Source organism: Nannospalax galili, unplaced genomic scaffold (genome assembly GCF_000622305.1).
Source record: "Nannospalax galili isolate Female #2095 unplaced genomic scaffold, S.galili_v1.0 scaffold1424, whole genome shotgun sequence".
Lineage (NCBI taxonomy): Eukaryota > Metazoa > Chordata > Mammalia > Rodentia > Spalacidae > Nannospalax > Nannospalax galili.
This window is the reverse complement of record NW_008350786.1, coordinates 368860-391209: the sequence shown is the minus strand read 5'-3', so window position 1 is coordinate 391209 and position 22350 is coordinate 368860. Positions and strand designations below refer to the sequence as shown.

Sequence of the window (22350 nt, the reverse complement as noted above, 5' to 3'; positions counted from 1 at the left end):
TGAACTCCTAGAAATTTCACTGAGGTAGAAGGCCCTTGAATTTTGGTTGGATTTATTTCCCATCCTCTCATGCGCATATGCTTAACCAACAAGTCCAGACTGTCTGCTACCTCCTGCTCACTGGATCCAATCAGCATAACATCATCAATATAGTGGACCAGTGTGATACTTTGTGGAAGAGTCAAGCAATCAAGATCCCTTCGAACCAAGTTATGGCACAGTGCTGGAGAGTTAATATACCCTTGAGGCAGGACAGTAAAGGTATACTGTTACCCTTGCCAGCTAAAAGCAAATTGTTTCTCGTGGTCTTTATGAACTGGTATCGAGAAGAAAGCATTTGCCAAATCAATAGCTGCATCCCAGGTACCAGGAGACATATTAATCTGCTCGAGTAAGGAAACCACATCTGGTATAACAGCTGCAATTGGAGTCACTACTTGATTAAATTTTCAATAGTCAACTATCATTCTCCATGACCCATCTGTCTTCTGCACAGGCCAAATAGGAGAGTTAAAGGGAGATGTGGTGGGAATTACCACCCCTGCATCTTTCAAATCCTTGATGGTAGCACTAATTTCTGCAATCCCTACGGGGATGCGATACTGTTTTTGGTTCACTATTTTCCCTGGCAGAGGCAATTCCAATGGTTTCCATTTGGCCTTTCCAACCATAATAGCCCTCACTCCACAGGTCAGGGAACCAATGAGGGGATTCTGCCAATTCCTAATTATATCTATCCTAATTATGCATTCTGGTACTGGGGAAATAACCACAGGATGAGTTTGGGGACCCACTGTCAGTCGGACTTCAGCCAAAACTCCATTTATCACCTGACCTCCATAATCCCCTACTTTAACTGGAGGGCCACAGTGCTTTTTAGGATCTCCTGGGATCAGTGTCAACTCAGAGCCAGTATCCAATAGGCCGCGGAATGTCTGATTATTTCCTTTCCCCCAATGTACAGTTACTCTAGTGAAAGGCCGCAGGTCCCTCTGGGGAAGGATGGGTGAGATTACATTGGTGTAAAGGCAAATAAACTAGTATTTCATATCAAAACATTATTCTGACCTCAAAGTTCTTTTTCTCATCTGATATATTTTTTTAATTAAGTTATCTTTATAAGCCCCTAATAGTAACATGGGTGCTGTGTACCCTGGGCCTAACAGCAAAGCTGGCTCTGTAGTCATAGCCCACTTAATGCCAGTTTACCCAGGCTAGACCACAGTCTACTGTCAAAGGAGCAGCGGTCCCTTCTCTGTAACAGTCCTTGTGACTATCCATAACACATGATGCAGTCCACACAGTGATCTGGGTGCTGTTTTGTTTAGTCCCGAAGTGTAGAGAACCAGATTGACATGGGGTGGGTACAGATGTCCCCTGGCTTGGAAACCTCATATCCTACAGGGACTAATTTCTCAACCACGCCTCCCTGGTTCCAGCATTCCTCCAGGGGACTCTTCAAATTATTATTCAAGAGTCATCGTACTTGGAGAAGCCCAAAGGTCTTCTTTCTAGCAAATATTTGTAGTTCTCCCAGTCTGCAACACTGTCCCAAGCAGAGGTCATTTCTGTCATTAGTAGTCTTGCCTGACCCCCAGTTTGGCATTCTTTCTTTATCAGGTTTCCAGGGAAACAGAGCTAGAAAGTTAAGCAAAAGTCAAATTCCTATGCAGAGGGACAAAGAGTTTAATAATCCTCTGCCCACATAAGCAACCTGCCAGTTGTCGGGAAATAGTGGTATTACTACTTCTACTCAAACTTTAATGTGTCCATGGCAGAGACAATGCTATGTGTTCCACAAACCCACTTCCTTCTCCTCTGGAAACAAGCAAGACCACATTTTCCAGATTCTGCTCAGGTAAATGTGGATTTATAACTAAGTCTGGCCAGTAAAATCTGGATAGAAGTGATACATTTTCAGGCCTGGTCCATCACATCTTTCTGGAATCCTGCCTCCTCTCTTTCTCCTACCACCATTAGATGAGGATGCAATCTGCAGTGTAGATTGCGTTGCTCTGGGAATAGTGGAACTACTTGCTGTGGAAGCCTAGGTCTCTAAGTGATGGGTTCCCAAACACAGACCTCACGCTCTGCCACTGCAGCTCCCACTGGATAGAATAGAAGCAAGGACTAAATGGCCAGTCAGAAAAGGGAAGAGCAAATTCATCTGTTTTCATGAGTTTCTAAAGCTTCTCCTTCCTCCCTATGACAAAGATGACTCTGCAGACTGTTAAGAACATGAAATACTATGGTTGACTGGCTAAATACTGAAGCAAACCACACAACTGGTCTACCCTCTGGCACTTTGCAACACATGAGAAAGATGTGGGGTGAAACCCCTCCTGTCACCATCTGCCTGGTCATTGTCTGAGAAGTGAGTGGTGCCTGGATAAGGGAAAAGTTCCATTGTAATTGGAGTTCTCATCCAAGAAACCATTGCCAAAGCTGCTTGCTCCAATCTGACTTCAGTGGCAGGGAATTAACTGAGTGGCTGGAGTGGGGGTGGGGATGGGGGTGGGGCAGAGCTTCACATCATAAAGCCCTCATCTGAAGATTTTAAATGTACTTACTGGTAAAAAACAAGCACTGCTTTATACCCAGCAAAGCCCTTCCCAACTTGTGTTCTTTAAATATACAAAGTCTTTTAATTGTTCAGTGTTTAGTTGTTTTAATAGAGAATTGGGAGGATGTTCCTATATATTATTTAATGTAACAAAGCTTATAAACTTAAAGTCAATAACACATCTGTTATTTACTATGCTTTTGTTTATAAGTAAAAATGGAAAAAGAAGAAAGCTCATTTAGTCCTTGCTTCTACTATACCAGCAAGGTAATCTGTAGGATCCCTGATGAATGTCATGTGAAAAGACAACCTGAGAGGTTACAGCCAGAAAGTGCAAGAAGTATTACAAGAGTGTGTTGGGCAGCTGATAACGTGGCTTTTCTGTATTATGTGATATATCAGCTATCCATTACTCTTCTGTAATTCTGCCATTACAATCTGTATCTAATTATGGTTTATTTTCACATTCTAAATAAAGGCCCACTCATTACCTTAAAGAATAAGAAAGATTTCAGACTTTCCCAAGTATCACATTGCCAGTGTCCTCAAACCTCTGCTCCAAGAACACCCAGGCCACTGGGTGTGGACCTCTAGTGCTTGGCCACACAGCAGAGCAGAAAGTAGACCAAGAGGAGAAGAGAGGGGAGGGGAGTGGAGGCGAGGGGAGAGGAGGGGAGGGGAGAGGAGGGGAAAGGAGAGGGACAGATTCATCCATCTAGCACCCATGCTTTTCCCTAACCCTTTGATGCCTTCTTCTTTCCCATCTCCCCAGTCCATGCTAGGGTCTCTGGAGTACTGAGAACAGTCCTTTCACTCCTTGCATACTGTGCCTTGCACAGAAGAACACAGTGTAGCATTTCAGCTTGAGGTTGGAGCTACCTTGGCCCAGATCTGTCTGCTCAGAACCACCGCTCTTCCTTCCTATAGAAGATACATCCTATAGCAACCTTCTTTAACTTTCTTCTCTTTTTTAAATATGACAGTCTACATGTATTTCTCTGCCATTCTGGTTGAAGTTGCTTTATATAGCCACTTTTCCATAGGCTAAACCAAATAACTATTAGTCTTAGAAGGAAGGAATAGCCTTTGACATCCTTCTACTCCCTTCATACTTTCTGTCAGCCCTTCCTTCAAGTAACAGTGATCTGGAAAATGGTGGCATACAAGGTATAATTTCTCATGTGAAGTGGTCCTTGCTCAGCCTGTCCATGTCATGATTATAATAGCAGCTCTACAAGACATCACCAGTTTCTCCCATCTCTGCCCTACCAGCTTTGGCAATATTCCTGTCTTCTAAAACAATTACTGCAGCTCCAGGGATCACATCCATGTTCCACACAGTAGAACAGAGAAAGGAAAGGGAAGGGTGTTTCCATTCAATTTATTTTTATTTTATATGTTTAGGTGTTTTGGGGTGCATATAAGTGCACTCCTGAGTACAGTGCCTGCAGAGGGCAGAAGAGGGCATCAGATCCCCTGGAACTGGAGTTAGTGATGGTTGTTAGCTGCCATGTGGGTGCTGGGAACTGAATTCAGGTTCTCCACAAGAGTAGCCAGTGCTCTTAACCACTGAACCATCTCTCCAGGCCTGGATGCTTCCATTTTTAAAACACAGATTTCTAAAAACCATATGATCTTTCTGCTTATGTCTTATTACCCAGAACTTGATAATATGGGTGCCCCCAACTGTAAAGAAAGCTGAAGGATATAGTCTCTAAGCCAGTGGATAATGTGCCTGGCTGAATATTGTGTCTGTTGTGATGACTGAGAAAATATGACTGTCTGCTTTTTTGGATTAATAAACATTAGGGCACTGATGAAGCCCACCTTTAGGTATGCCTGTGAGAGCTTTTCCAGAGATTAACTGCATAAGTAGGAAGGCCACCTGGATGGCACGGCACCATTCTGTGAACTGGGGTCCCAGACCAGAATAAAAGGGGGAAACGAGAAGGCCTGCATTTCAGCCTCCGCTCTGTTCCTGATTGCCCAGTGGGACCAGCTGCCTCACCCTCACTCCCACCGCCACTGCTGCAGCAGGATTCTCACATGCCTTCCCCCGCCATGGACTGGATCCACTTATCCATGAGGCAGTCAACCTCTCCTCCCACACGCCTTGTCAGGAATTTGTTCTCAGCAAAGAGAAACACAACTACTATGCCGACTGAGAAAGGACTCTTAGAATTTTGGATGAAATGCCAATAAGGTGTAGAGTATTGGCCAGAGGACTCTCCTAACAGACTTTAAAAAGGCAAACAGATACAAGAGAGTGAATGTCCAAAAAGGCTTGGAAGGTTGACCTGCTCTCAAGGCCATACTTAAGGAAGAGAATTTTCGGAACTCAAAGGCCACTCCATGGCCTTTTTGTTTTTTATTTAAAATGATGTTTATTGGATTATTATTCAAATCCACAACTAAATCTATTACTTTGGGAAGTGTGGAAAGGTAAGAAAACAAATGTGTCCCACTTCTTGAACCCAGAATTAATATTTTACTGTGCTTCACCCTAATCTCATTTCCATGTGCAAATAACTTAATTTTTAACAAGTACAAAGGGATCATTCTTATTGTACATAATAGCAATTAAGACTGTGCTTTAGTAAAATTAAAAGCAATGTAATGGATAGCTCCCCCCACCTCTGCCCTGTGCCTGGCACCCACCCTTCAACCACCGTTGGCAATGGTTTTTGTATATCGGTTTATTGTTATGTATTCAGATAGAAACTGTTATATTCTCCCTACACTTTGTGTACAAATGCCAGCCCATCCACACTCAGATTCCTCACCTCACACTCTTCATTCCCATGCTGCGCTGCAACTTCCTTTTAGCCCTATCATCACAAGGGCTCCCTTGTCACCTTCCCAGCATTCCTGCAGTAGATGCTTCTCACTTCTTAAATGGTTCCCTGTTGACGGGCACCTGAGTGGCTTCCAACCTTTTCTTGTTTCAACTAATAAATGGCCTTTCATGAATTCATTTGCATAATGAACAGAGCCAAAGAATAAATTTCTAGAGTGGAATTGCTAGGTCAGATGCATTTCTAGCTTTGATAGGTACTGCCACATTAAATTTTGCATTGATTACAGCAGTTTCCTCTCTGACCAGCAGTGTCTGAGAGGGCCCTCTCGGGCCTGGTAGTCCATGGCCTGGTCAATAGTGTCTGTGTTCAGACTTTTGGATTTTTCCAGTCTCTTTTTTAAAAAAATCTATCTTGGTGTAACTTTAATTGATTTGGGTTATTATAAGCAAGCCTTATCCATAGCTTTTAAACAATCCCCATCTTATCACCATTCCTGCTCAATGCTCACCCTTCATAATTGTTAATCATGAAATCTCTGGGCATACAGTGGTGTCTCTGACTAGTAAAAATCAAACTGGCGTCCTCACTGAGTAGACAAGCTCTTCCTGATGGATGGTGTGTTAGACACTTTAGTTTTCAATTTGACACACCTGGGTTGAGGGAGCTCAGTTAGGGAATTTCCTCCATTGGACTGGCCTGTGGCCATGTCTGTGGGGAATTTTCTTAATTGTTAAGTGATGCAAGAGGGCCCAGCCCACTGTGGGCAGTGCCACCCCTGGGAACGTGGTCCTATATTGTATAAGAAAGTAAGTTGAGCCAGGTGTGGTGGTGCATGCCTTTAATCCCAGCACTCGGGAGGCAGAGGCAGGCGGATCTTTGTGAGTTCAAGGTCAGCCTGGTCTACATAGTGAGTTCCAGGCCAGCTAGGGCTATAGAGAAACCCTGTCTCAAAAAGGCAAAAAAAGAAAGGAAGGAAGGAAGGAAGAAAGAAAGAAAGGAAGGAAGGAAGAAAGAAAAGAAAAAGAAAAAAGCAGGTTGAGCACGGACCAGGGGAGCAAGCCAGTAAACAGCATACCTCCATGGTCTGTACTCCAGGTTCCTGCCCTGAGTTCCTGCCTTGGGCTTCCTCAGTGATGAACTGTGACCCAAGAGATGTGAGATAAAATAAACCCTTTCCTCCCCAAGTTGTTTTTGGTCAGTGTTTTTATCACAGCAATTGAAAGCAAACTAAGACAGATGGTTAGATCTGTGGTTGATATACCATACCCAGCTTCATTTCTGAGATATTTTAAGAGACCTAGAATGTAAGGAAAATAACTTTAAAATTCAGGAAAAGTAGCTTTAAAATTCATGTAAGACCAAGTCAGGGTGAGGTCAATACACTGAATATGCATGACCATGGTGACAGGCACGCCACATATTTGGCCCATCAAAAGACAGAAACTGAGTTCAAGTCAAACTGATCATCAGCACCCTGTTAGAACTTTTTTCTTTTCTGGAGTGACCATGGATCAGAGAGTGTGGGAAGGGGAGACATTGCTTCTGCCTTTGCCCTGCATACTTCAAATGTGGTGCCAGATGTGAGCTGAGCAGCCCAGGCAGCAAAGGGATTGGGAGGAAGGTGGCCCACTTCATGAGAAGGGAAGACATAGGAAGCACTTCCAGCAAGAACTCAGGTCAGTGAGACAGCTGCTTCCACACAGAACTAAATACGGGCCTACTTTTCAGGTCACAGAAAAGGAAAGCACTCAGCACCATTTATCAAAGCAGAGGAGTTGTAAACCAAGATCATCCTTATTCTACGGAAATCCCTATGGTGCCCTGTGACCTGACTCCCACCCTGACCCTAGTCAGAGTCCTTTTGTCATCTTAGCTTCTTTTTCTGACCAAATCATACTTGGAGTTGAGCTCTGTGGGGGGAGGAGGGATTAGAATGGATGCTGATGGCCATCACAAATAAACATTCACATTCCTAACAGAGGGGATAATTTTAAGAATGTTTAGAGACCATCATCATGTTTATATGAAATGGCAAGACTTAGCTTCCTACCATACATCCTACATAAAATTGTCACTTTAAATATTGACTGAGCACTTGGTCCTGCTGTGACTGGTGAGAGGCATTTGCTTACAAAAAAAAAAAAAAAAAAAAAAAAAAAAAAAAAAAAAAAAAAAAAAAAAAGAAGAAGAAGAAGAAAAGAAAAAGGTATGAGAGGCAGGCACATGCTAGGGTATTGGGTAGAAGTTTATCCAAAGACCCAAGGTTATTTAAGATCTTACGCACAAAATCTCAGCTGTGGCTCAGTATCAAAACTAAACTTGCTTTGCTTCTTTTGATGCAGATAAAACTGTCTTTTCCCCAGAAACAGGGGACAAGTGCTTTTACTTACAGCACAATATTTTGTCTTTCCAGGCATCCTATAAACCATTGTTGAAGCAGGTAGTAGAGGAAATATTTAATCCTGAGAAGCCAGATCCCGTTGACATTGAACACATGTCCTCAGGCCTCACTGATCTCCTTAAAACTGGATTTAGCATGTTCATGAAGGTAAGTAACCATGAAAAGGTAATGCTGAGTGTACTAGCATTCCATTTGCTGGGCATGAGAATGTTGGCACAGCATTAACCCTGCCCAACAGCGTACAGACCGCAGTCTTTTACAGTCAGGCTATCTTTGTTGACCTTTTGGTGCTAAGCAACTTCACAGCCTCCTTGTACCTGAGTCTTGTGATCTTTCTCCAGCAACACATATAGTATAAGGGTGAGGGTTACAGGGCATCCTTGAGAGTATTGTGGAAACATATGTACTCATGGCCCATTAGTTACTAACATGAGCCCATATACTACTATTCAGTGGACTTGGTGGCAATCTTTTGCTCTTAATTCTTGAACTTCTTCTGTTGGGTAATGAGCAACTCTGCCCACTCCTATGACTAATATCACCCCAAACTCATTTGGAAATGACTTCTGTTATGGTCCAGCAGACTCCTAGAATTCCTCTGGCTCATGTCTAGGGTGGGTCAGAATGACTGCACAACCCTTGAAGTGGGGATGAAAGGAGGAGAAAGTACACAGATGCCATCTATTTTTAAACCACTGTAAAGTTTCTAAATTAAAAGGATCCAAACAAGATTTCAGGCTGACCTCCCAGGCTGTGCCCCTATTTCAGTGGTAATAACTCTTGGAAATAACAGAATGTTTTGCCAGCTTCAAAGACTCTTTGAAATTGTGAATTAATCTGCATAAAAGATCCAGCCTTTCGAATTTCAATAAAAGCATATTCCAGGAAAACGGGTCCATTCCAAAATCCAGAGGACAGATGCCAGACATCAGACTGGAAACCAAGCAGTAAACTGGCTGGAGTGGCCTCGCCAGCCCCTGCTCTGCTGTTCCTAATTACCAGCAGTTTCTGACGCAATGCCTGGCTGCTCCATTTTCTTTTTTCTTTTCTTTCTTTTTTTCTTAATAAGGCAATGCAGATCAGCTTTTAAAAAGAGTCCAGGGCTCCTGTGCTGAGTACAAACCAGAGTTGTTCAATGTCTCCCTGCCCTGCCCCTGAATTGCTCTTCCCAGTGGCTAGTTTATTAAAAAAACAAGCAAACAAACAAACAAAAAACAACCTACCAACCTTCTGGGCTAGACATGGTTTCCAACCCTGCACCTGAGTACTCTCTTCCTTCCTTTACAAGTTCAGACAGCCAATGGTGCTTGTGGACTGTGTGAGGACCTTAGTCATGGGAAGACTTTAAAGTTACCCCTGTAAGCACAATGAAGTGTTTTTTCCCTCTCTTCCCATGCTCAGTGCGCAGATGTCCCACCGTTCTAGGTGGACTTTGCCGAGGAAGTTTGGGACACTAATGGAATGAGAAATGGAGTATTCAGCCCCTGTTATTGGAGCTCCTGAAGCAAGGCTCCCACAGCTGATCTCAGAGGGAGGGCTCTTGGAAGTGTATTAAGGAAGAGAATTTATGTTCTCCCAGCCACTGTCAGCATCTGGTGCTTGGCTGCAGCTGCAGGGCCTCTGCACTCAGCATCTTACCTGTTACCCTGGGCTGGCCACAAAGCCCCCTCCACCCAGAATTCTAAATGGAGAGACCTTTTTTTTTTTTTTAATGGGCCTCAGTAGCTGGCCTTTCCTGATAGGAGTCCAGAGTTCAGTGCAGAAAATTACATCTGGTCCATTTGTGCAGAGTTTGAACAAAATTGAGATAAACTTAAAGAGCGGCAGCAATTTGAGCAACAAACTGTAACTTCCCAAAGAGCCACTACTTTGAGGAGCCAAAAGCAGTCAAAAGGACTTCCATTCCACCCTAATGTCTGTGGAGAGGGAAGGAGGTAGGATGCATGTGGTGACACACAGCATGACCATTATCCAGTCTTCCCACCCACAGTTATTAAAGACAACGTGTGATTAATGTGGACCACAGCCAGCCAGACCATTTCATCCACCCTCCTACCCATCTCTATGATAACCTTAGCATGTACGTCTTACCCTTATCCATTTTACCAATGAGGAAACTGAGGCCCTGCATGGCTAAACAATGGATGCAAATTTCCAGAAGGCTGGGATTGCATCGCATTCTCTCCTATTCTCAGGTATTTTCCAAAGAGTACATAGAAAATGGCAACTCCAGGGTGTGTCCAAGTCATTCTTTCTCCAGGGCCAGTGCTCTCACCCACAGCATCTCCTGGCTCCATAGTGCTGCCAGGCGTTTTCTTAGGATGAATATTCATGTGGTATTAATTTTCTTCAGGGTTTACTCACTGGCCCAGCTGCCTTCCCTTTCCAGAATCAGCTCATGAAGGAGGTCTCTGTCTGTGCTGGTCATGGGGCCATTAGTCTGAGTGGGATTGCTAAGAGTGCTGAGGGTCATCTGCTAGTCTTCAACCTCCTTTTCTGGGACATGGGCCTGGGGTTCCTGGGCACTACACCCCACCCAGAAGAATGGATCTGTGCATTGCAGATGAGTCACCTAAACATACTGCATCTTCATTCTGTACTTGCAGTCAGCAATTACTGGTCCTACCTCTGGCTGCTTACTGCCCTACTCTGTGCCTCTGGATGCTGATCCCCATCTTCTCACTCAGGACTTGCCAGTGCTGAGCCAGAAGGAGACAAAGAAGCAGAACTTGATGAAATAAAGTTGTCTGTGGGGGAATCCCTTCCATGCATGGGTACTGTTGTACAGATGGGGCATTCTAGAAATTCAACTTGAGCTGGAAGGGAGCTGAGCTGATTGTCCCTGCTCAACTCCTTCCTCTGTACTCAGAGATCATTTCCTGGATGATACTGCCTTGGGGTGGTGACCCAGAGGCAGTGTCTGCAGACTGCACAGAAGATGAAAGTAGATTGGAAAGATGGTGAGAGATGCACAGGGAGATAGGGCCCACAGTCATACTACAGGAGACATGGTGTGAACCTCATAGCATGTAATAGAGAGAACACAGGGAAGGGTGGAAAGGGCAGTCCAGGCCCCAAGTGTATTCTTTAGGGTTCTGTATCTTAGACATATTTCAGTGTTTCTACTTAGATATTGTGTTATAATTTAATATCTTATTATCTTATCATAGCTTTCATATCTTATTACCATATCTTATTATATTATATTATATATTATTATCTTATCTTTCATATCTTTCTCCCACTGTTTTTTAGAGTAGTGTTTTTGTAACTACTCAACATGGTCCATTGCAGATCAGTAGGTCAAGAATCAGTTTGATGGACTGTAATGAGCTTTGTCTAGTGGAAAGGGATAGAATAGACTAGCTCAGAACTCATTGTGTTTAGTTAGGTAAAAGAGCACAGCCCAGTCAACAGGCATGACTTGAAGTTTTTCTCAGTACAGATCAGTCTGAAAAGAATGTGAAAGCTATGGCTGTGAGACTAGAAGACTGAGCTGGGTCTTATTGGTTTTGAATCCTTGACACTTAGCATGCTGCGTACAGCAAGTGCTCATTAAGAATGAGGGTGGTCAGAGAAGATTGATTTCAAAGCTCTTTTGGCATAGCTTTAAGCCATTGGTGCCTTTTTTCACTAAATGAGCTGCATGCATTGTGGTCATAGCTTGTGCAGCTTGCAAGTGTAACAGCAAAACTAGCGTTGATTTTTTTTTTTTTTTTTTTACATTTCCATGGTCTAGAGATTTATTCTTACTATATACCTTAGCAGCCCCGGCATACAGTTATCTATTTCCTCATTAAGTCGGGAACTTTCATCTTTGCACTTAAGGGAAGCACTTTACCACTTTCCTTTGGCTTATCAGAACTGCTTTGGGGCCATAATTAAGAAAATTAAAAGGTGCTTGAACACAGCTGTGATACCACCACAGTTGGTCTGATAACCCAGGTGGCCAATCAGTGACTAAAGGACAGGTGCGTGTACTGTGTGAGTACACAGGACAAAGGGATGGTTCATGTCCAGGCTGGAGAGAGCAGGGTAACACGAGATTTCATCATACTTCAGAGCAGCTTGTAATTTAAAACTTAAGAGATTTTTTTCTAGAAGTTTCCATTTTATATTTTGGAACTGTAAGTAACTAAAACCATGCAACATAAAACCTCAGATAAGAAGAACTGCTGCTTAACCTTAAGCCTGAAGATACATTTCAAGATATTCACAAGTGAGCAACTCTGTCAGTCAATTCCAGTGACCCTTGCTGACTGACCTGATCCTCCCTTACAACAGCTGCTAAGCAAGGCAACCCCAGGCCCACCATGCTCCTACCTCACAGAGACAGAAGCTCACTTCCATTTCTGTCAAAGAAAGCTGATAGCCCCATCTTTCCACACTACAGTGTAGAAATCTGTTTCTCCCAAGGCTTCACCTCCCTGGAGGAAAGAACAGAAGCAAAGGGGCCAATTTTATGAATGAAAAGTAAATGTACTGGGAGGTGAAATACCCCAACAGAGTGGCTGATGGAAGGAAGGGTGATGCCAAGGAGACCTGAGAGTCTCTTCTCTTTTTAGCACCATCTTTTGGTTTGATTCAGTGAATGATTGGGGGCTACCTCTTTTCCGAATTTCTTCCTCCACCATGCGGTGCACGCTTCAGTTCACTGTCTGTTGGCAATGGCAATGGAGGCAGTAGAGACCAGCATCACACACCACACACCTGCAATCAAACTATGAGAACCCAAACCTTCCCCTTAGTGGCTTTGTGATACTGAGCAGACCCCTCAGCCTCTTTGTAACTGTGCTTCCTCATCTGTAAAGTGGGGATGAGAGAGGCACCAACCTGACAGAGCTGTTGGGAGAGAGATGTGTGAGTCACAATTAGCACTCAGCACCAGGGCTGCCTTTAGCAGGTGCCTTGTAAGTTCTTTATCTTATTTTTATGATTTTTGTGGCCCCTGCCACACTGTAGCTTTTGAGAAAAAGCCACCTTAAGAATCTTTATATCCTGGGGCTGGAGAGATGGCTCGGTGGTTAAGAACACTGGTTATCCTTGCAGAAGACCCGGGTTTGAATCCCAGCACCCTCATGGCAGCTAACAACTGTCTGTAACTCCAGTCCCAGGGGATCCAACAGCCTCTTCTGACCTCCGTGGGCATCGCACGACACAGGTGCAACTTACCTACATGCAGGCAATACATGCATACACATTAAATAAAAATAAAATATTAAAAAAAAGAATCTTCATATCTTGTTTATAGCCAGTGTTTGGGCATACTCACAAGTAAGAAAAGAAGATTATGAGTTTGATGTCAGATCTAAAAAAAAAGGAAAGAAGAAAGGTAACAAGCTAGGTATGGTGATATATTGATATATGCCTGTAATCCCAGCATTCAGGAGACAGAGACAGGAGAATTGTGAGTTCAAAACCAACCTGGGCACACAGTGAGTTTGGACTGTATTATGAGAGACTTGTCTCAAAAAATAAAATAATGAAAACCTGGTGTGGTGGCACATGTCTTTAATCCCAGCACTCAGGAGGCAATGGCAGGTGGATCTCTGTGAGACTAAGGCTAGTCTGGTCTGCATAGCACACTCCAAACCAGTTGGGACTACAGGGAGACCCTGTCTCAAAAAATCAAAAATAAAATGATAAAACAGAAGGAAGGGACCAAGGAAGAAAGAAAGAAAAAAGAAAGAAAAAAATCTTGCTTTTAAAATAAAGACAAGAGCTAGACATGCTACCAGCAAAAAAGAGTCCCAGCAATGCCGATCTCCCTAGCAGTTCACACTGGCCAGAGACAAGCAGTCGAGTGCCCTTCTGGAGTGTCTTTCTTCATGGACTGCAATGTTCTTTTCCAGATCCTTTCTCTCTCCGCTGTGAGCCTAACTTGTGGATTTCCACAGTCTTAGGGACATAGACTTATCTCTCCTGGAGCAAACTATAGGGAGCCAGCAAAATGTGCCTGCCCTGGCCACCCTGAACACAGAGGCTGAGCCCAGGATGCCTCAAGATTGTTTGGCCTAGAGCTTTTCTGAACCATTGTCATACTCAGGAAGACAGCAAGAGCTCTCTGTGAGGGTTTGCCACTGCATCAGTGCTGTGGGGAGTGCTAGTGTAGCCTGAAAAATACTCCTCTGAGGGGTATAAACCAGCCAGGGGCGGAGCCCAGTGCCAATAGTTAGCTGTGGGAACCTAGCTGTGGAGAGTTAGCAACTTGGCCAGAGAGATAACAACTTGGCAAGAGATCGGGAACCCAAGTGGAGGTGTGTGGCCGCTGGGGAAAATGGCCAGGGTGTCCTGCAAGAGTGGAAGCGAGATGCGGCATTTACAGATCTGGGGCGAGTCCGCAGGCCCATTGGGTGCTGAAGCTATAGGAAAGGCTGCTGCCTGGCATCAGGGGGCCTATTTGTAAGTTACCCTGCCCTCCCTACTATGAACCCAAACTAAAAATGTCTTATGTTAGTCTGTGAGCCTAGGGCCTTGGGAGGGAGGTTCCCAAGAAGGAAAAAAGAAAATTTAGTTCGACAGCTATAGCCTCCCTTCAGACACTTTGAAGTGGCCCCTAGAACTCAGTTTTACTTATATACATTTCTGTAGGCCAAAATAGTTAAGAAAAAATGGTATGTATGTAATATTCTATGCATCAGATACACTCTCCATGAGCAGGAAAGTCCAGGCAGCTGGTCCTTGCCCTCCTTAGAGTCAGAACTTCATTTGCATCATACTAAAAGTCGTTGAAGCACTTTCTTTGTGGGCTTCCCTCTGTAAATCAGAGTCCACAGAAGTCTTTCATCCCCTTTGGTTCTGGTTATCCAGTGCCACATAAGCAATCAACCTGAAACACTGGCTCGCAATAATATTGACCATTCATTCTGCTCAGAAGGCTGTACTATGGGCACATAGTGTCTTTCTTCACCTCCCTGGTAAGTCCTCCACACAGTCAATAGGCTAATACTAAATATCTGCTGGGGCCTCAGCTGAGCCTGTGGGCCAGGGTCTCAACTCCTCTACACAGCATAGTAACATATCTGATGCAAACACCCTAAGAGGGACAGCTGGGGGGAGGGGATCAAATGCTATGCCTGAAAGTCAGGTGCTGTCACTTCTCCAGTATGCCATATGTCAAGGCAGTCAGCTTCAAGGAAAGGGAACATGCATTCTTCCTCTTCAAAGGGGTCCAGTAGATGAGGAACAGGAATTATTGCCAGGGCCACTTTTGGAAACTAGAGTCATCACTTAACTAAAGCCATTGTCCAGCTGTCCAGGACAGCAAACACAGCACTGATTGATCCTAGGTTTCCTGCCCTCTTAGAAGACATTAAAATCATTCGTATTTCTGACCTGGTTTCAGAATAAGTGGCCTCAAGAAGGCTTTAATGATAATAAATAAATATATAAAAATAAATAAATACTACAAATACTACTTGCTGATTGTCCATTTTTCAAATGAAACAATCTGTGAAAAACTCCCCAAATGAACAGCAGCGAGGAGCAGGCATGCTCGCTGATCCAAGGAAGCGTTTCAAGTCAGCTCAATCACTTCTCAGCCAGCAGACGAACTCACGACCAGCCACCAAGACTGTTGGCCTCCAAAAACAGCCAAGGAGCCCAGTGTGGTCTACTGAACTGGGAGGAGCAATGGGTGGGGGTGAGCTGACATGAAAAAGCCCAGTTTCCTTTCTGGACTCCTGCACAGAGCACCTTGAGCTCCTCAAAGGAAAGCTTGATAGTGATCTAATAAATAAATCAAAACATACCTTTCTCTCTTGCTAGACATTAATTCAATTTAAAACTAGCATGTCTAATAGGCAGCACTTTGAAAGTGCATTTCTGGAATTTGTGGCTTGGATTTCAGTCTCCTGAGAGTAATATAGTTTATATCTACTCCATGTGTTTGAACCTCAGCTTGTTTTCACTAAAGGACATGGTCTGTCAAGATGTTTTCTCTGCTGGAATCAGTGTGAAGAGGGTGGGTTTTATCTAACAAAACAGCATGAGGCCCTTTTGCCTCCTATCCTGTGTGCTTTAAAAGTTTCTGCTGTTGCTCCATTTCTTACGTAGTTATGCTTAACTGGAAAAAGATTCCTGACAAAGACTCAAAGAAGCCACAGTGCCTGTCTCTGGGCCCTGTGCCTGAGTTGATAATGACAGCCTCATGGCCATAGGTAGCAACAGAAAAGGGCCCACATGGAGAAATGGAGCTCAGGCAAGCCTTGAAAACCAATTGAAACTGCTGAAATTAAAACACCAACCAGTTACAACAGCTTAATCAAAGAAAAGGATAAATGATTGTGAAGACCAAGGAATGTCCAGAGAACCCAAAGACAGAAATTCGGAAGGATTAGGACCAAGAACTGGAAAGCCATCAAGAAAGCAAGCAGTCTGCAAGACTCACTGTGCCCTGCAGAAGATACTAAATGGTGCCCAGCATATCGTAGGCGCTCAACTGGTGTTGGACGAACACATGACTGAGTGCTGAGCCACAGCTTTTGGTTCTCCTTAACAACCCAGTTTTGGTAGAGCCTCACCTACCTTAGATTGAGTCTTGATTCCCAGGGAAAGGTCTTGGGTGGCCCAACCTGGCTCAGGGCCCCATTCCATGACCAATCAACCATGTTTGGACAACAGGGTCACACTATAACCTATGACTTCTAGCAGCCAACTCTGAACTGAGGAGAGATGACTGACTTGTAGATGGGGCAGCTACCTACCTACATCCAAAAGGATGCTTCGTAATACGGGGGAGAATGCTGGGCTTCATGTGAGGTCTGATATCAGATCCCTCAGTTGTGAGAGCTGAGCATACCTTGAAGGTCATCTAGACCCAGTCCTTATTAGTCATGCAAGAAAAACAACATTCAGAGAGAGAAACTGGAGTCCATTGTACTTAATGACATTTCTGATAAGATGAAAACATGTCAGCCTTTGGGTTTATTGGTTGAATGAGTACAAGTCCTGCAGTTCTTTGTAACACTATTTATAACCATAGTTTAGATTCTCTTCTTCTTAATTATGATGCATAGTATGAGGTAGGGTTTGATTTGTGCCTAACATTAGTATATTTGTTCCAAGACTCCTAATGAAATAGATGTTGAGGCAAAAATAAAAAAAAAAAAGACTTTGGCAGTCTTCATTCTTTGTCTGAGGAAACAATCACTGTTGTGGGTAAGAAGACAGATGAACTAAACCCCCTGCCTGCTTTAGCAGTCCGTTTGTTGGAGAAGACTGCAAGGAAGAAAGAAAAGTGTAACTGGATAAGGGAACACGGAAGAGTGGGTCAACTAGCTCAGAAGATGTCTCCCTGGACATGGGATTTTGTCAGACCAATAGGAGTCAGGCATAAACTAATGAGATGTCATGGTACATGGAAGGATTATGCATCATTCCAGATGGCTGGAGCTAAGGTGGACAGTAGGGAGAAAGAGAATACAATGACAGAGATAAGCAAAAGGTAGAGCTAGGTCAAGGGCTAGAAATTTGGAATTTTACCGCAAACAATGAGGGACCATTGAGGGATGTTTAGGAATATGTGTAACAGCTGCCTATGCATTTTGTGAGGCTTGCCTTGGCCTCATTGAGGGAAGGGGCTGGCAGGGCTAGCACGGAATCAGATGGGATGAGAAAGAAAAAAGATGAGACTCTGAGCTCAGATAGGGCCAAGGGGATAAGGGGCTAGGACAAGCCATCATGGCTTGATGTTGTCTTGGTTGGGAAACAGAAATGAAGAAGTTAGTAACTTGGCTGGTAGGCTTGTGGAGTTCAGGGGGTTGTGAGACATCTCTGTAGTCCAGCAGCCTGGGCTAATAGTATAAGCTGGAGCCCATTGGCCAGGAACTGTGAATAGGGATGGGTCACCCAGGAGGGTGTCAGGAGAAGAGCAAGGTCCAAAGAACAGTCAGGAACACAGAGGATAACAAAGCAAGAGGCTCATGGAAAGAGAGCCCAGGGAAGAAGAAAGAGAAACTAAGAGGGTTTAGGAAGTAGAAGGCATCGGGAAGTTTCAGGAAAGAGGAGGATGTAAGTACAGCAGATACAGCGTGGGGCACAACAGCAGAACAGCTCTAGCTGCATGGAAGCCTTGCAGTGTGGCTGAGTCCCATGAGGACCTTGTAACTGGCTGTTTCTAAAAAACTTAACCTGCAGTTTTAAAGAGCTGAAGCTAGTGAAAATGCTCTCAATGTGAAGCACTGGTTTATAGGTGGCAGTGTGTAGACTGCAAGACCAAACATTCCTCTACATCTGCCATAAGATAGACCCGGATTTCAGCCTCAGTCCTAGTTCAGTGGCTTAGAGCTGAGTAATTTCAGCCTTTAAGCCTCAATGTCTCTATTTGGAAATAGGGCTTTTACCTCCTTCAACGGCTCCAAAGCCTAGAATAATGCTTGTCCCTCTCTGCTGCCTGACTGTCCTCCATGGCTCCTTCCTTCTTTCTTTCTTTCCTTTCTTTCTTCTTTCCCTCCATCCTTCCTTCCCCCATTCCTTCCCTGCCTCTTCCCTCCCTCCTGCCCTTCTTCCCTCCTTCCCCCCCTCCTTCCCTCCCTTCCTCCACACTCATCACCATCTGCACTTGCCAGTTTGCTTATTTCCACTCTTTTCCCTACATACATATTAAAGCATGAACTCTGTGACCGTTGGGATTCTTCTCTGTATGGCACACTGCTGAATCTCTGGTACCTTGAACAGTGTCTAGACCCCAAAGTAGTTGCTCAATAAATATTAGTTGTATGGATGACTAAGTAAATAAGCATCATGGTGTTAGACAAGAAGTATTTGCTGACAGTGGCAATTCTGTTAATAATCTCCAATGGAAGAAAAGCCATTTTCAAGGGCACTCTTCAGAGTCAGCACAGGTCTGTCCAGGGCCTGGACTCTTTTTAAGTCCTAAACATCTCTTGCTGCTTCTATAAGGTGCAGCACAGTACTGGAGATGGGGGGGCCTCTCTGTTCTAGGAATAAGTGAGTCACAGATGGAGGGAAACAGAGTGAAGGAGGACCATGTGGGGAAGAATCAGCAACAGGATTCCCAGAATTCCTTAAGAGCTTAGAGATCAGAAGCAGTAGGCTCCTCCTCTTGGCATTCCCATCATGAAAGCCAATCTAGACTTCAATGTGCTGGAGCCCACATCTGCAGATGAAAGGGCTAGATGTGGAGGTGGGAGGAAGCCATCTTCTCTGACTAGGACTGATGTCCTAAAACCCCAGCCTGTGGAGGCTCAGCAAGGACAGAAAGCACACAGACTCTGACTTGCTCTACTGCTCTGCATTTGCAGTGACAGCAATGGTGCCTCAACCTTTCATCTTCAAAGTGTGTCACACTGTGAACGCACTCAAACAGGACTCAGCCATGTATGGCTGCTTATGAGGAATGTGGGATTTGGATGGAAAAGGTTCTACTTCCCAGCAGCCTGCTGACTTGCCACGCTCTGAAGGGAAAGTCTAGTATCAATGCACAAATCTAAACCGAAACCAAAATAGCAAACACCAACAGCATTAATTAGACCCATTTATTTGTACTGAAACTGACACTCCCTCCACTCCTTAGCCCCAGGGAACTGGTCTTTGTTGTTGCTGTTCATTTTATTTTCCTCCCCTTTTCATCTTCCAATGTATCCTTCCAAGATTCTCGGCATGTGCTTCAGATTCCAGACTCTCTTATGGAAAGCATATGTCTTGAGGAACACATTGTACCATGCGGAAGCTCGAGAGACAGTTGTATTTCTGTCCCAGGATTAAGTGAGAAACAACAGTTGTTTATAGGGCTGGGAGGATTCTTGGGGTCTGGTTACTTATTCAGAAAACAATGCATGAAACAGCATTTCCAAAATGCCTCTAAGCAAACGAGTGTCTTCCCTTAGCCTGTACATCTCATTATGAGTTCACTTATCTGGTTTTCATTTTTTGTGTGTGTGTGTGTGTGTGTGTTTATCTGGTTTTCATTTTTTGTGTGTGTGTGTGTGTGTGTGTGTGTGTGTGTGTGTGTGTGTAGAGGGGGAGAGAGAGAGACAGAGAGAGAGAGAGAGAGAGAGAGAGAGAGAGAGGCACATATATGGAGATTAGAGGGCAACTTCATGGAGTTGGTTCTCTACTTCTACTTTTCCATGGGTTCCAGGGATCAAACTCAGGTTGCCATGCTTCTGAAGCAAGCACCTTTACCTGCTAAGCCATCTCACCAGCCAGCATATCTGTTTTATTCATGCTGCACTTACTGAAAACTTACTGTGTGTGTGAGGTACTATGCTCAGCACCAAAACTGCCAAGGTTAGCATGCTCTGTCCTGCCCTGGAAGGACTCAGAGTCAGAGGAAAAGATGGAACAGCAGTATAGTTTGCCAAGGTCAAGATGGAGGAGCCTGGCAGATGGCAGCCATGGGGCGAGAGTTGGAGATGGCTCAGGGGAACTCAGAGGAGAGGATGCTTTTAAGAATGCATGAGAAGGAGAACAGTAAGGAGAGAAGTGAGTGCACCTCATTTAGAGGAGGCTAAATGCTGTTTAAGACAATATAATGCAGGCAGCACTCACGTACTTGGTAACTAGAAAGTCATGAGCTTGGACGGGACAAAGCCCATTGGCATGACCCACCAGGGACTATAGGCTGCATGGCTTTCCTCCAAATCTGGAAGACCTCCCAGGCACATAGATGAGCCAAGAAAATCAAAGTGCCACGTAGAGTGTTAGAAAGGTGGTTACCTGGCAGGAGAGATGGCTCCACAGTTAAGAACACTGGTTGTTCTTGCAGAAGATCTGGGTTCGAATCCTAGCACCCACATGGCAGCTAACAACTGTCCGTAACTCCAGTTCCAGGAGATTTGACAACCTCCTCTGTCCTCCTCGGGCATTGCACCACATGGGTGCACTTACCTACACATAAGCAATACACGCATACACATAAAATTAAAAAATTAAATATTTGGAGCTGGAGAGATGGCTCAGCAGTTACGAGCACTGACTGCTTTTGCAGAGGACCCAGGTTTGATTCCCAACACCCACATGGCAGCTACAAACCGTCCTTAACTCCAGTTCCAGGGGAATCTGAGGCCCTCTTCTGACCTCGCATTGCACGACATGGGTGCACTCACATACATGCAGGCAATATACTCATACACAAAATAAAAATTAAAAAAAGAAAGGTGGTTACCTATGGGAGATAGTAACAGGAGGGGGCTTGAGAGTGTCTTGGATGCTGGATTTTAGTTTATTGGTGTGGGTCACTTAGGTCTGCTGACTTTGTGAAAATAAACTCAGTTGTAAACTTGTAATAAATGCACTTTTCAGTGCCTGTGTTTTAATAACATGTCATCTGTTCAATTAAATAAATTTAAAAAAAAAAGACCTCCCTCTGCTTCCCTGGGCCTGCAGTGCAGGACCCTCCGCAGGCCTCTCTCCTACCCCCAGGCCTCTCTCTGGGGTAAGTCCATTGTGCCCTCTGCGCCTTGACTCTCCCAGCCTCATTCACCCTCCCCTCTCCACCTCCTTCTCTCCTCTGAGTTTGGGCCCTGCCCCATTCCTTGTCTTGGAGCCCCAGACACCTGGGGAACCAATACTGCTCCCTGATTCTTTTCATCCAGACCAACATAGTGCCTTCTCTGGACCCCAAGAGCTCTGCTTCTGGGCCGGGCTCCGCCCTCACCTCCCTCTGCTTCCCTGGGCCTGCAGAACCCACTGTAGGCCTCTCTCCTACCCACAGGCCTCTCTCCAGGGTAAGTCCATTGCACCTTTCGCTCCGTGACTTCCCCAGCCTCATTCACCCTCCCATCTCCACCACCATTCTCTACTCCGAGTTTGGGCCCTGCTCCATTCCTTGTCTTGGGGCCCCAGACACCTAGGTAACCAATAAGGCTTCCTGATCCTTTTCATCCAGACCAATATAGTGCCTTCTCTGGGCCCCGGGAGCAGTGCTTCTGGGCCTAGGGCCACCCTCAACTCCCTCTGTTTCCCTGGGCCTGCACCACCCTCCAGCCCTCTTTCTAGGACTCTGGGGCTGACCTTTCCTCTTCCTGATCCTTTGCATCCAGACCAACCAGGCTCCTCAGTGCAGTCCCCAGGAGGCCTTGGAGCCTCTTCCCACCCAGTCTGCCTTTGCATCTCTTGGTGGCACAGCCACCAGCTGCCCTAGACCAGTATCTTTCCTGGGCCAGGCTCCCAGGCCAGTCCAACCCCCAAATTCCTGAGGCCAAAATCATTCCTGGAGGGATCCAGACTTTAGGAGAAAGCCTGAAAACATCTGACCCTCACCTGAATTGGGCCTCTGTGGGAACTCCTGAAGACAAAAGCAATCTGGACACTCCAATATAAAATTAAAAGAGAGAACCGGAAGCTTAGATGAACCCAAACCCAGCTTTTCATGCCCAAAAAGTAAACCACAAAGACACATAAAGTTGACAAAAAGAAGCAGACCTAAACTTGAAGGCCTGAGTCTCACACAAGAATCAGAAACTACAAAAGAAATTCACATGTCAAAATCACAGAGAAAAAATAATAACATGAAAAAACAACATATCCCCACCAAATACCAATCGTCCTCTAGAGGAGTACAACGAGAACCCCCTAGAGATAAAGCAGGACATGGAACTCAAAAGAACAATTATAAACATGAT

General features: G+C 44.7%; 1 protein-coding gene across 1 annotated transcript in view; it reads left to right on the top strand.

Annotated features, from left to right (window-relative positions):
- Positions 1-22350, top strand: part of LOC103745941 (sec1 family domain-containing protein 2-like) — a gene marked incomplete at its 5' end in the record, with an annotated part of 50685 nt that overhangs the window by 9397 nt on the left and 18938 nt on the right. The window contains one exon of the mRNA XM_008847978.2: positions 7775-7909. Coding sequence (XP_008846200.1) covers positions 7775-7909 — 135 coding nt within the window. The remainder of the gene's footprint in view (positions 1-7774; positions 7910-22350) is intronic.